This window comes from Leuciscus leuciscus (genome assembly GCF_965113295.1).
Source record: "Leuciscus leuciscus genome assembly, chromosome: 2".
Lineage (NCBI taxonomy): Eukaryota > Metazoa > Chordata > Actinopteri > Cypriniformes > Leuciscidae > Leuciscus > Leuciscus leuciscus.
The window spans coordinates 56,957,476-56,971,862 of record NC_138726.1 but is presented as its reverse complement, the minus strand read 5'-3'; the positions used below and the strand labels follow the sequence as shown (position 1 = coordinate 56,971,862).

Here is a 14,387-nt window from a genome sequence, read left to right as displayed (position 1 = left end):
TCTCTACTCGATGTATATGTTGTTTTTACTCCCCAAAATGATTTTACCACTTCAGTTTTGCTCCAAACATGAGCGGAGAAAACACATCGTCCGCTTCTGGAAGAGCCTTAGACTTGCGGTAGACGTCGAAAAAAGACTTGCCTGGCGTTACAAAACAACCCCTTGAGTGGACCGAAATTGGACGTCCAAAAATTACATAGAAAAGACGTCACTCCAACGTCACATTACGCAGTGGGTAACTTGCTTCCCTAAACTAGCGTACTTCATGCACAGGAATAATCGACAAAAATACTTCAGCAAATGTCCATTAAATGCTTTAATCACGGCCGGAAGAGTTCACGAGCAGTTCTCAGGGAATCTCTACCAAGAAGCAAGGCCGGAGGATCTCAGACAAATCCCATTGAGAATCCCACCCGAAAACACAAATACAGCAGTTTTTATAGAATAAGGGGTATGGCAAAATGGCATGAAACATTACATAATTTGATTGGTTCTTTTTAGACAAGCCCTTCTGTTGCTAGGTAATGATTCCTTCTTAAAGGGATAGTTCACTCAAAATGAAAATTGTGTCATCACTTACTCAACCTCGTGTTGTTCTAAACCTGTATGGGTTTCTCTGTTCTGTTGAACACAAACGAAGATATTTTGAAGAATGTTGGTAACCAAACAGTTGATGGACCCCATTGACTTCCATAGTATTTTTTTTTCCCACTATGGAAGTTAGTGGTTTAGAACAACACAAGGTTGAGTAAGTGATGACACAATTTTCATTTTTGAGTGAACTATCCCTTTAATCACAGGGTTTCAAACCTAGTCATCTGTATAGTTTCATTTCCCCTATTTGTTATTTATACACACACACACACTCAAAGTCATGAGTTTTCTGAAAGGGCACACACACATCATTCAAAAACATATGATTGGTTCAACGAGTAATCATAATCATATGATTCACAACGAGTACAAATAGCGATGCAGATTAACACTAGGCAGATATTGACATGGGACTATATTAGGGGGAAGCACAGGCGAAGCACTGCTACTTGGGCGCAGAGATATCACGCAACACATGAAATCCCACGACTTCCGTCAACATACCGGCGTGAATAGCTGGCTATTTTTCCTACAGTAGACATAGTGAATGGCGATGAACATGGCGGATTTTATGAGAGACGAGGAGGGTGACTTCTCAGATAGTCAAGATCCAGAAACATACCTCTATGAACCAGAGTTTGAGAGGAGGAGCAGTGCGTGCTTTGGAAATAGAACGACAGGAGGAGGAGGGTGCGATCACTCAACAGCCTGAGGACGTGAGGATGAGAGTCAACACGAACTGGTGGTGTGAGTGTGGGGGAATATGCCAACCTATGCCGACTGAAATAGAGTGTCTGTGCTGTGGCGAGTGGGTACTGCCATCGATGACCAGGCTCAACGAGGGGGGATTTCAGGTGTTGCGTGATATCTCTGCGCCCAAGTAGCAGTGCTTCGCCTGTGCTTCACCCCAATATAGTCCCAAGTCAATATCTGCCTAGGAAATCGCCTCGTCTTAATCTGCATTGATATTTGTACTCGTTGTGAATACGCAGGCCACAAGAAGTAATTATTTTTTAATCACTTTTACTCACGACATGCTAGCTGGCAACAAAGGATTCTATTCATTAAGCTAAGCTAAGCTAGCGCCGACCCTGTCAAACTAAAACAATGCATGCACTGAGATAAAAATGCATTTGCCCACCTATCTAAATGTTGGAAAGACGGTGAATAAACCCTTTTTCAAAAAACGGTGGAGTGTTCCTTTAAATGTCTTACACAATTGTTACATTTTTACATTTATGCATTTAGCAGACGCTTTTATCCAAAGCGACTTACATTGCATTATCCTATACATTTATACATAGATATGTGCAATCCCCTGGGATCGAACCCACAACCTTGTTAACGCAATGCTCTTACCACTGAGCTACAGGAAAGCTGTTAGTCCATGTTAGTGTCAGAACAGCCACAGAGCTGTGGACAAATGTGCACAAACTGAGAGACACAAATAGCCCAACTCAGCATGAACAACGGAGGAAGTCGTTTCCTCTCTTCTGTGTTTCTCTGATGCCTCAGTCTGTCGTCTAAATTCTTACGCTTCATTTGTAAAGCGCGGATGGACACAGGGGCGATGAGCCGAAAATACAGCCAGAGATCACGAGTCATTGTGCAAATATGATAAATTCAGAAATCTGGTGGGAATAATTTTTTTTATTATTTTTCTGTTTTCTTATTCTGTTCTTAAGAAGATAAGAGTGAATTTGTGAGAAGTGTGAGATGGTCTGTGATGATAAACCCTCACCTCAAATGCCGTGAGCTTATTTTGATGGTTTATTTAACATTTGCCATCTCTGTTCCCTTTTTCTCATTGGTTCTGATGATGTTGTTGACAAAACTAATGATCTTATGTTGAATGTGAAAAATATGGCATGATTTTGCGTTGATTTGTAACCAGAGTTGTTTGTTGTGTGTTGTAGTGTCACGAGCTGATCCAGATGTTCAGGTGCACAAAGCTGTCGGAGACTCACTGGATTTAACTGCTGATTATCCAAAAGAAGGTCTTGCAGTGCATTGGGAATATAATGGAACTGAATTTGCGGAGTATGAGAAAGATCAGTTCAAACTGGTGAAATCTCCATTATTTCATGAAAGGTTAAAGATGTATAAGGACAATATTAGTATAACAATAGAAGACCTGAAACTCCAGGATTCTGGAAGCTTCTCTATTATTGCAGAAAATAAATCTGGTCAACTTCCAACAAAAGTCATTGTGCTGCATGTTCATGGTGAGTTTAAATGATGTTTTATTAACAAGGTTCGGGAGGAGCACGTTCAGATAATTAACACAAGCGGAAAGCACTCAGCAATCAATGGTGAGAGGTATAAATACTCAGCAGTCTCACCTCATTCCATTGACAGTTTTTGCAGCAGTTTAGTAGCTTCTTCTCAGCTCTGCAGCCATGTCTCAACGCCCAAGCTCTTCCTCTGACGAAGAAGCAAACTTTGCCAGGGAGGCACCTGCGCATTCCACCGGTCCCACGACCATACCTCCTACGCCGGATGTTGCACCTGAGCGCCAGGCTTCTTCTCGCGGCCGCACACCGGCCCGAACAGCCCTGCGCTCACCAAGGCGCCGTGGCCAGTCTTCACCGCCCCCGGCAAGACTTCCATCTACTTCTCCAGCTTCCTCCTACCGCTCGGCCGTTCCGACGATCCCACCTATCGGGAAATGGACCGTAGCCGGATTAAGACAAGCACTGGGGAATTCAGACATACAAGCTTCGCGGAAAATGAACAAGGCGGAGCTGTATGATCTGTTCGTTTCCTTACAGTCAACTTCCAAGACGACCCACAGGCAGAGCAAAGCCCGTAGGGCCCAAAAATCGCCTGCCCAGTCACCACTATCGTCTTCCCGCTCAGGATCCGGATCGCTTCGTCCACCAAGACGCAGCAACAGGCCTTCAGCGAGCCTGGGCCGCGCACCAGATTCCGCCATGGCAGTCCCACCTCTCGATGAGGCCCAGCCCTCCACCATGGCTTCTGCTACCACAGCGCAGCAAGTAGCCGGGCCCAGCGGCCCCCCCACAACCACTCAGTTTACTCCAGCTGTTTCTAACCCTTTTCCTTTTCAGTGGCCTCCAGCTCCCGTCGCAGACATTAGCACGGGGCTATCACCGATAGCAGCACAGGCACATCCATTTCAACAGTCTCATCCAACAGGTTACATCCCCGCCCACTTTCAGTGGCCTGCAGCTCCAGCAGCTCAATCAAGCACTGGCCCGCCTCCGTTTGCAGCTCATTCACACAATCCTTCGTATCCTGCAACTAACTTTCCTTTTCAAGCCACAACAGGTCATCCAAGCGTGAGGCCGCCGCCGACATTCGCAGACCCGGCTCACGCCCTTCCCAGCTCTATGTTACAAAAATCACCTTATTCTCTGTTCACAGCAACACCGATGCCCGTGCCGTCCAACGCAGTCGCCATGGAACCACCACCAGTATCCCAAAACATTCGTGCACAGATCCTTTCAGGTGCGGATGTAGATCTTTCCTCTCTTCTCTCTCTACTCCCCTCAGCCGAACCTGACCATCAAATAGATTGTGGGGATTTCTCGGTCACCCTGAAAAACACAAACACTCACTCATCTCGCATTCTTTCATTTTCCGAGTTTTCAATTGCTTTTTCCCGCTACACTGAAATAATCTGTTCAGCTTTCCCCCACAGGCGGCGCGAACTGAATGACTACCAATCTATCATAGCCGAACTCGCGCTGTCCTATGGGGGTGGGCATTTTTATACTTACCACCGACTTTTTTCAGCCAAAAGTGCCGTGCGAGTCGCACAGTGGAACCAGTGCACATACTGGGGCGCACTCGACCAGGATCTTCACAGCAGGGTGTTTCTGGGCTGTAAAAACATCACTTGCGCAGTCTGCAGGTCAGTATCACACACGACCACGTCGTGCCCGAAGGTTAATTCTTCCTCTCTTCCCTACCCAGAAAAAAGCAACGCTAGATCCACCAGCTATGTGCCGCGTGCTGCAACCACCAGCGCAAGGCAGGACTCTGCTTTTGACGAAAGCAGGCAGCCTTGTAATTTTTTCAATGCAGGCAAATGCCAAAGATCGCGCTGCAGGTTTATGCACATCTGCAGCTTCTGTGGCGGCGCTCATGCTCGCATTGTATGTCCAGTTTTCAAGTCTGTGAATAAAAAATCTAAAAATTATTGGGAGACTCCTGTAAATATTTTGCGCATGCACTTCGAACTAGCTCATCACCCGGATGCCGAATTTACTGATTATCTGCTGTCAGGTTTGAAAAATGGTTTTAAGCCCGGCTTAGAATGTCCGCTTTCCCAAAACATCATATGTAAAAATCTCCAATCCGCCCTTATAGAACCTGAAGTCGTAGACAAACTGATCAAAAAAGAAGTTGAGTCTGGCTTCATGATCGGTCCATTCGACAAACCGCCATTTAATCTGTTTCGTATCAGCCCAATCGGAGTGGCTACAAGGAAATTCTCGGGTAAAAAACGTCTAATAATCGACTTATCAGCCCCGCATAATTCCCCGTTCCCAAGCATAAACAGCTTGATCCCTCTCGACGAATTTTCGCTCAAATACCACGACATAGATCAAGCTATCGATATGATCAAAATCGCAGGTCAGGGTGCTTGGCTCGCAAAACTCGACGTCACATCTGCTTTCAAAGTAATGCCCATCCATCCAGGTTCATGGCATCTTTTTGGAGTGCGCTGGCTTGGGAAATATTATTTCGCAGTACGTTTAACATTCGGATGCAAAAGCAGCCCGAAAATATTTGATATGCTATCAGAAGCCGTTTGCTGGATCTTGTCGAACAACTACGCAATTCCTTACCTTATTCATCTGTTAGATGATTTTCTAATAATCTCGCCTCCCGATGCTATCCCAGCTGCGCACCTCCTCACGGTACAAAACGTTTTCTCAGAGCTAGGAATTCCTATCGCACAGGAAAAAACCATGGGCCCTGCAACATCTATCGAGTTCCTAGGAATTCATTTGGATTCAGACAAACTCCAAGCATCCCTCCCCAAAGAAAAAATCGATCGAATAATCCTCGTCTCTTCTACTTTCCTCGAAGAATCAAATTTTTCAAAACGCGAACTCCTGTCCCTGCTCGGACATCTAAACTTCGCAATGCGCATCATCCCGCAGGGCCGCCCCTTCATCGCGCATCTCCTCTCACTCGCGTCCTCCGTCCACTCACTAGAAGACCGCATTTCTATAACCCAAGCAGGTCGCGACGAACTTGGGCTATGGATAACTTTTCTTAAACAGTGGAACGGCCTCTCTTTTTTCTACAACAACCTTGTTTCATCCCCCACCGACATCCAATTGTTTACAGACGCTGCCCCCTCTATAGGGTTCGGGGTTTTTTATCAAGGTCGTTGGTTCGCGGCTCCGTGGCCACCTCAGCTCCAGGACATATCTCAATCCTCAGCTCTATTCGAGCTTTACCCTCTCGTGGTAGCAGCTTTCCTGTGGGGAAAAGAATGGGCCGCAAGTAGCGTTTTAGTGCATTGCGACAACGACGCAACAGTGCATTGCATTAACAAAGGCCGTTCCCATTCACCCGCTCTGATGCCACTCTTAAGACGTCTCATCTGGATTTCGGCTTGCGACCAATTCATTATCATTGCTAAACACATCCCTGGGTCAAAAAACCAAATCGCTGACTCTCTGTCTCGTTTTCTGTTTCAGAAATTCAGGATGCTGGCTCCAGAGGCGGATCAATTCCCAACTCCAGTTCCTCGTTATTCAGAACTAATATTCCCGTAACCCATCCGTTAAAACCTCTGCTTGACGCATCACTCGACACTATCCTCCAAGCAGTATCTCCCAGGACCCTTCAATCCTATGTTACTGCTTGGAGATGTTTTAAAACGTTCCATGTCTCTTATAACTTGCCTTTCCCTGATTTTTCTCTTCTCTCAATCACCTCTTTTATCTCCTACCTTAATATCTCTAAGGGCCTGCAAGTTGGGTCCATCAAAGGTTATTTAAGCGGCATCCAGTTTTTTCATAAATTGATGTACGGCGCTCCCTCCTCTGAGATAAACAATTCACAAACCTCACTCCTGATTAAAGGGATTCAAAGATCCCAGCCTACCCGTCCCGACGCCAGGCAACCTATAACGCTAGACATTCTCACCATTTGTATTCGCGCCCTTCGCACAGGCTACCAAACTCTTGATATCGCTCGCACACTCGACGCCATGTTTATCTTAGCCTTTTTCGGTTTTCTTAGATGCTCAGAACTCGCCATCACTTCCAAATTTGACCCAAAAATCCATCCCACCATCTCAGACTTATCAGTACTAGATGGCGAAACCATTTCATATTTGATCAAACAAAGTAAGACTGACCAAACCAAAAAAGGTCACTTCATCTACATTTTTAACCTCGCTTCGCAAATCCAACCATACCAGTCAATTCTGGCATATCTGCAATGGAGAAGTTCTCAGGCTAAATCTCCTCTGGAACCCCTGTTCTTAGATGAATCCAAAAAACCCGTGACACGTTTTTGGTTCCAGAAACACCTCAAATCCGTTCTCCAACAGTCAGGCGTTCCAGCAAAGAATTTTTCAAGTCACTCATTCCGCATCGGGGCAGCAACTTCAGCAGCCCAAAAAGGCCTCTCCCAACAGCAGATTCAAGCCCTTGGGAGATGGTCCTCCGATGCTTTCCAAAGCTACATCAGGACCAACCGGTTCCATATTAAAAAAGCTCACCAAACCCTCATCGAGTAAAAAAAAAAAAAAAAAAAAAAAAAAAAACCTCTTTCTCTTCTTTACTGTCTCTTCTTTGCTGTCTCCTCTTTCTGTCCAGCGAGCGTTGGTCTCACAGCGGACGGAGTGAGAACTTCCCAGTGGAGCACTTACATTTTCTCTTTCATCCAGCGATGCAGTATGAGAAACTCCTGGGCAAGCACTCACCTTCCTGTTTCCTTTCCGTCCAGCGAGCATTGGTCTCACAGCGGACGGAGTAAGAACTTTCCCAATGGAGCACTTGCGTTTTCTCTTTCATCCAATGATGCTGCGTGAGAAAATCTCCTGGGCAAGCACTCACTTTCCTGTTTCCTTTCCGTCCAGCGAGCATTGGTCTCACAATGGACGGAGTGAGAACTTTCCCAGTGGAGCACTTACGTTTTCTCTTTCATCCAATGATGCAGTGTGAGAAAATCTCCTGGGCAAGCACTCACTTTCCTGTTTCCTTTCCGTCCAGCGAGCATTGGTCTCACAGCGGACGGAGTGAGAACTTTCCCAGTGGAGCACTTACGTTTTCTCTTTTCATCCAATGATGCAGTGTGAGAAAATCTCCTGGGCAAGCACTCATTTTCCTGTTTCCTTTCCGTCCAGCGAGCATTGGTCTCACAATGGACGGAGTGAGAACTTTCCCAGTGGAGCACTTACGTTTTCTCTTTCATCCAATGATGCAGTATGAGAATCTCCTGGGCAAGCACTCATTTTCCTGTTTACTTTCCGTCCAGCGAGCATTGGTCTCACAGCGGACGGAGTGAGAACTTTCCCAGTGGAGCACTTACGTTTTCTCTTTTCATCCAATGATGCAGTGTGAGAAAATCTCCTGGGCAAGCACTCATTTTCCTGTTTCCTTTCCGTCCAGCGAGCACTGGTCTCACAGCGGACGGAGTGAGAACTTTCCCAGTGGAGCACTTACGTTTTCTCTTTCATCCAATGATGCAGTGTGAGAAAATCTCCTGGGCAAGCACTCACTTTCCTGTTTCCTTTCCGTCCAGCGAGCATTGGTCTCACAGTGGACGGAGTGAGAACTTTCCCAGCGGAGCACTTACGTTTTCTCTTTTCATCCAATGATGCAATGTGAGAAAATCTCCCGGGCAAGCACTCACTTTCCTGTTTCCTTTCTGTCCAGCGAGCATTGGTCTCACAGTGGACGGAGTGAGCACTTCCCCAGTAGAGTACTAATGTTTTCTCTTTTCTTCCAGCAACGCAGTGCGAGGAAATGTCAGAGGCAAGCACCCACCTCCCTGTTTCTGTAAACTACAACCGCTCCCGTTTACAGACCAACAGGGGACGTCAGCCGGGCAGGGAGCCACCATTACGGGCCTTCCCGGTCAAGCATCCAGGCCTTCTTGAGATACCAGCCCGCCAACTCGGCACTCATTTGGGGGATCTTTAGTCCGGCGGCTGTCCTCTGCTTTAGCTTTGGGGGGAGTACTCTGGGTTCGGGTTGAACTCCGAGCTCGGAGCCCTCCCTCCGGACAGCACGCCATATACGCATTAAACTTACCCATTCTAATTATATGTAAGTGTGAACTCGTGAAATGATGTTTTATTAACAAGGTTCGGGAGGAGCACGTTCAGATAATTAACACAAGCGGAAAGCACTCAGCAATCAATGGTGAGAGGTATAAATACTCAGCAGTCTCACCTCATTCCATTGACAGTTTTTGCAGCATCCCTCCACCACCCCTTCACCACACTTCTAGTACTAAACACTTACATACGGGGGGAGTACTCTGGGTTCGGGTTGAACTCCGAGCTCGGAGCCCTCCCTCCGGACAGCACGCCATATACGCATTAAACTTACCCATTCTAATTATATGTAAGTGTGAACTCGTGAACTGGATATTCATCCTGTCAATGCTGTTAATGTCAACACACATAAACATTCAAGAACTGGAGTTAAATAAGTCTATAGTCATTTAGCTGAAGTTAAATAGTTCCTTTATGAAGGAAATCGAACACCTTTAAAAATAACGATTCAAAAAGCAAATTTTCATAGTGATGTCATAGAAGAATCTTCCAGTGAACAGTTCTAGAGTAAATAACTATTTTCCACTATAAAAAAAACCAAAACAAAACATTTTGTACAATTAAGGTTCAATGGATGTGAAAGGTTCTTCATGGAACCATATAGACACCAAAAATAACCTTTATTTTCAAAATGTAAATGTATTTGATTTTGCGTATTATTCTCCTCCAGATCTCATCAGAGATGTACAGATTGAGCTCAGTGATTCCTGGCTGGAGTCAAGAAACATGTGTGTGTTTCATCTTCGGTGTTTGGCGTCCGGTGATCCGAATCCCTCCTACAGCTGGAGTGGAGATCTGGTGGAGACTGGACAGAACCTGAACATCAGCCTCCGTCCAGCAGAGAACGCTACACTCACCTGCACCGCCAACAACACCGTCAGCATCAAGAACACACACAAGACTGTAGTGTGCAGAGGGAAGGTTTCAAGATTCTGTGTAAAAATGTTGAATACTTAAGTCTCAAGTATTAATAAGGATTATACAATTAAAAATGTTATATATTTTAAAATAAGTAATGACCACTAAAAAACTATTTTTGACACCCTTAGAATGGCAAGGTTATGTGTGTATATTGGTTACATTGCCCTAAAATGATCTCGTTAGCCTTTTTCTTTCATCATGATTTGTACATAAAATTAATTACAACCTGGTATTAATTACAAAAAGGTATTTTATACTGTTGGCTCAGACATTTTGGGTTTAAAGAGTATTTAAGTATTCATAATTATGAAGCTGAAGCATTAATAAATAAAGAAAAATGAAGATATCTGTGTGAGATCTTTCAAAAATGCTACAACATCTCTTGTGTAAAAATTGAGACGCACTCATCATACAAACCTCAACAATGGAAATATGATTTTTTTTATATCTAAATAATAATAGAATACAAATGCGTAATTTAGTCATGCTGCAATGCATGCTGGGAGTCATGAGTGGATTTTGCTGGTACCCATCATGCACTGCAGTATGAAGCATGTCACCATTGTTTCATAAGCTGATTGTGAATGTCTGTGAGAGTCTGAATAACACTGTAGTTAATATCTTACGCTCACAATGTGTTTTCTTCATTCTTCAGAATATCTGATTGTCACATTAAGTGCTGGATGTCACTATAATGTCACACACTGAAAAAAAAAGTCAACTTTAATGTTTCCTTTTACAAGTTGCATGCAGATTATTTAAAGTAGCCCAAATTTCACACATGGAATTAAGTAAATCTACTTAACCAAGTTAAGTACAATTAACAAAGAAAATAAGTAACTTTAACTAGGCTAGTTAGAATTTGTTGAGTAATTTCTACTTTTACTTCGCAAAATACAGTGTGTCAAAGATCACATCAGGCCATCTGTAATGGATCTGCTTGTTTTACATTCTTTGACCACCAGGTGGTGTGAGCAAATGAAGCCTCGAGAAACAAACCCTTTTGTGAACCACTTGGCTGAAAAGCTTCAATGCGTCATGAGGCTTCATCTCGCCACGCCTATATTGAAATGTATTAATGATAAAGCACACTTCTGATCAGTGTATCAGACCACTTCATGATGATATTACCTGATTTGACACAGTAAAGTCAGTTAAAATAGACAAAGTAAAGACTTGCATAAGAAATCAAGAGCCCAACTACGGGACACACTGATCAGCATAATGGTGACTTCACATGTTTGTTCCTCTTTTCTTCAGTGATTTTAATCATTAGCATCAGGTGCCACTAATGGCCAATCACCACTGAATACTTTAATTAACTCCAGCAGTGCTTCAGTGTTATTTTAACACTCTGTAGTGTGAACACAAACACTGAATGATGCTCAAATCAACGGATCCGCTTCGTGTCATGGCCACATTACCATCGGGTGTGGCCTGTCAATTATTCCTATAGGATGTGCTTTTGTGCACAACATAGTGGAGATGAGCAACTAAATGCCAATGAACAACATGTAAAAGACACCCATGCTGATCTATGCCTGGAAAGCCATACGTATATGGGGTGCCTGAGGAGACCCACAGCCCAAGCCAGCAGCGATCGACCTGAAGCTTTTACACACACACACTGAAGCTAAGCAGGGTTGAGCCTGGCCTGAAAGTAGCGATGTGCCAGACCTTTGTGAGGCTTTTACAACAAACTGTGTTTGTGCTTTGAAGCTTTTGACATAGTGCTCTACTTCGCCATCTGGTGGTCAGTAAAAAATCCTACACCAACTGTGTCATTCAATGCTTTGTTCATTTAATAAGCATATATGTCATTAGCAAGATGGCGGTGTGTGTGTGTGTGTGTGTGTGTGTGTGTGTGTGTGTGTGTGTGTGTGTGTAGTGATAGAGTTTTTCTAATTTCATTGTATTTTGCACAATACAATGACAATAAAGACTTTCTGTTCTTCGTTTTTACTCGCATCAAACTTGTCTTTTCACCCTCTTCGCCAATAAATTAGTCCTATGTTCCTTACGAAACAACAAACATGCACATTGTTAAGAAACAGAAATACAAAAGCAATTACATATTTTATTCAAGAATAACAACAATACACCACTTTAAACAAAGCTATATGCATACAGGCATGACCGATATAATTATAATATTGCACTAAATGGATAGCGGGTATGGGACAGCGCAATCGACACGGTTTGTATTGTATTGTGTCAGTGAGGCAACAAAGCTTTATTTCCACCTGTCACGTGATAGCCTCATTTCAAGCGATGCTCCGGAACAGTGTTTCGATGCACCAGTACGTCAAAAACTCGAGACGTGTGTCGACACTGGGTCTCGAACTACCCATTCCTACTGGGAAGACTATAGCTGCTTCTGGAAGAGGGGTTAAGGCCAATCCACACTGCACAGACTAACATGTTTAAAAAGTTTTATCAAAGGAGATTTTCAAATAATTATTTTTGGCACAATGGCGCCCCCTGTGGTGTGGGTCTCCTGTGCACTGCACACCACAGTGGGGTGTAATAACAATCAACAAAACAAGAGATAATGGGCTAAAAAATGGGCCTATACCCATACCCAAAATAATGTGGGCTGCCGTTATATCATCTTCCGCTTTAAATTCCGCTTTCGTTTGGATTATTGCAACTCTCTTTACTATGGCATGTCCAAATACTCTATTCCTCGTCTCCATTAGTACAAAATGCTGCTGCAAAGTTCCTCAAAAGAAAACGTAAATTTGATCATGTTTCTCCTATCTTGAAATCGCTGCATGTGCATTTTAGAATTGAGTTTAAAATTGTTCTCTTTGTTTTTAAATCTTTAAATAATCTGGCACAAGCTATTTGTCCGAGCTACTCTGTCCACACAATCCCACACGAAACCTGAGGTCTGGTGATAAGACACGTTTGTCCGTCCCCAGATCAACATCAGATCGGCTCAGTCTTTAACTATTTTTAAATCTTTTCTTAAAACCTACTTTTTTTTGTTCTTTAGCTTTTAATTAATTATGAGTTTTTGTCATGAATGTGTGGTTTGTCCTTGTCTCTTGTGTTTTGTTCAGCACTTTGGTCAGCCATATTTGCTGTTTTTAAATGTGCTATATAAATAAATACAAACTTGAAACTTGAAACTTAAATGTCTCTTGTGTTGTTAAATGTCTTACACAATTATTAGTGTCAGAACAGCCACAGAGCTGTGGTCAAATGTGCACAAACTGAGAGACACGAATAACTCTGCGTGATGAACTGAGGAAGTCGTTTTCTCTCTTCTGTGTTTCTCTGATGCCTCAGTCTGTCGTCTAAACGTCCGGACATGAACATCTCTCAAGAGTCCCGCTGCTCCATTTTAGCAGTTTTCCTGCTTTTCCTTCTCCAGGGTGAGTATCTTCAGAAACATCTCAGTTAATGTCTCAACAGACTGTAAGACACTTCCTTATTTGTGTTTGGTGTGTACAGGGAGTTAATATGCATGTAAAAAACTGCTTGTGATTCCATATCTTGTTTTCATATATGCATCCATAGGTCTATGTGTGTCATATCACATGTAGTAACTTAAAATAAATGAAATATATGTTTCTGTTTATTAAATAGGCCGATGTAACTAAATGTGACCCTGGACCACAAAACCATTCACATAGGTCAATTATTTTAAATTGAGATTAATAAATAAGCTTTCCATTGATGAGATAAATGATCAAGCATGTTGTGTTTAAGTCTTATCTGTGTTTCATCTGTGAGAAAAGAGAAAAGTTCAGCTCAGGAAACCTCAAGCCTTATCTTTACAGAATGTGGCCAAATGTAATCGACCGTTATTCTGTTGCAACCAGCCTTGCATGTTACAAAATGATATATTATTTCAGGGTTTTAAGTTCACTTGTCATTCATTGCTATGGAAGAATATATATTTTTTCAAATGTGCAACATTTATAAAACAAGTGGCACTGTTGAGGTGATGGTGGGTGGAGGAGGGGGTGCGAAACACTTCCTTTATTGAGCGAGAATGGACACCCGAAACTATGAGCCGAAAATGCAGATCATGAGTCATTGTGCAAATATACATTACAAACCATTACAGGCCATGCGCTAGAGTCTGACATGCAGATATCCGGTGGGAATAAAGTTATTATTTTTCTGTTTTCTTATTCTGTTCTTAAGAAGATAAGAGTGAGTGAGAAGTGTGAGATGGTCTGTGATGATAAACCCTCTCCTCAAATGCCGTGAGCTTCTTTTGATGGTTTATTTAACATTTGTCTTCTCTGTTCCCTTTTTCTCATTGGTTCTGATGATGTTGTTGCCAAACTAATTATCCTATGTTGAATGTGAAAAATATGACATGATTTTGCGATGATTTGTAACCAGAGTTGTTTGTTGTGTGTTGTAGTGTCACGAGCTGATCCAGATGTTCAGGTGCACAAAGCTGTCGGAGACTCACTGGATTTAATTGCTAATTATACAAAAGAAGGTCTTGAAGTAAAGTGGACATATAATGAGAATACATTCGCTGCGTATGAGAAAGATCAGATCAAACTGGTGAAACGTCCATTATTTCATGAAAGGTTAAAGATGAATAAGGACAATATTAGTATAACAATAG

General features: G+C 43.1%; 2 protein-coding genes and 2 long non-coding RNA genes across 7 annotated transcripts in view; 3 read left to right on the top strand and 1 right to left on the bottom strand.

Annotated features, from left to right (window-relative positions):
• Positions 1-14,387, bottom strand: part of LOC309493376 — a 166,596-nt gene that overhangs the window by 149,404 nt on the left and 2,805 nt on the right. The window lies entirely within an intron of this gene.
• On the top strand, positions 2,140-10,635 carry LOC309493348. The gene is made up of 3 exons (XR_014203852.1): positions 2,140-2,228; positions 2,511-2,819; positions 9,540-10,635. It is a non-coding gene; the product is annotated as an uncharacterized lncRNA (long non-coding RNA).
• LOC309493212 (uncharacterized protein) lies at positions 2,831-9,417 on the top strand. Of its 4 annotated transcripts, XM_082162356.1 has the most exons (4): positions 2,831-4,065; positions 4,354-4,471; positions 6,276-6,349; positions 8,539-9,417. In XM_082162356.1, exons 1-3 carry the CDS (start codon positions 2,994-2,996, stop codon positions 6,340-6,342), a joined length of 1,257 nt encoding a protein of 418 aa, XP_082018482.1. In that variant the 5' UTR covers positions 2,831-2,993; the 3' UTR covers positions 6,343-6,349; positions 8,539-9,417. The 4 variants fall into 4 exon arrangements, with proteins under 4 accessions (XP_082018482.1, XP_082018483.1, XP_082018481.1 ...); XM_082162357.1 differs by lacking the exon at positions 4,354-4,471; XM_082162355.1 differs by having other exon boundaries at positions 2,831-4,471.
• The window catches only part of LOC309493270 (SLAM family member 8-like), a 39,381-nt gene continuing 38,023 nt past the window's right edge, over positions 13,030-14,387 (top strand). The window contains exons 1-2 of the mRNA XM_082162441.1: positions 13,030-13,170; positions 14,175-14,387. The exon at positions 14,175-14,387 is cut by the window's right edge and continues 96 nt beyond it. Coding sequence (XP_082018567.1) covers positions 13,107-13,170; positions 14,175-14,387 — 277 coding nt within the window. The 5' untranslated portion in view covers positions 13,030-13,106. The remainder of the gene's footprint in view (positions 13,171-14,174) is intronic.

Excerpts from the sequence above, each read along its gene's own strand:
- LOC309493212 (XM_082162354.1), top strand. The coding sequence starts at position 2,994 with ATGTCTCAACGCCCAAGCTCTTCCTCTGACGAAGAAGCAAACTTTGCC. Across the intron at positions 4,066-6,275 it reads TCGTGCACAGATCCTTTCAG|AAATTCAGGATGCTGGCTCC; the intron begins GTGCGGATGTAG and ends TTTCTGTTTCAG.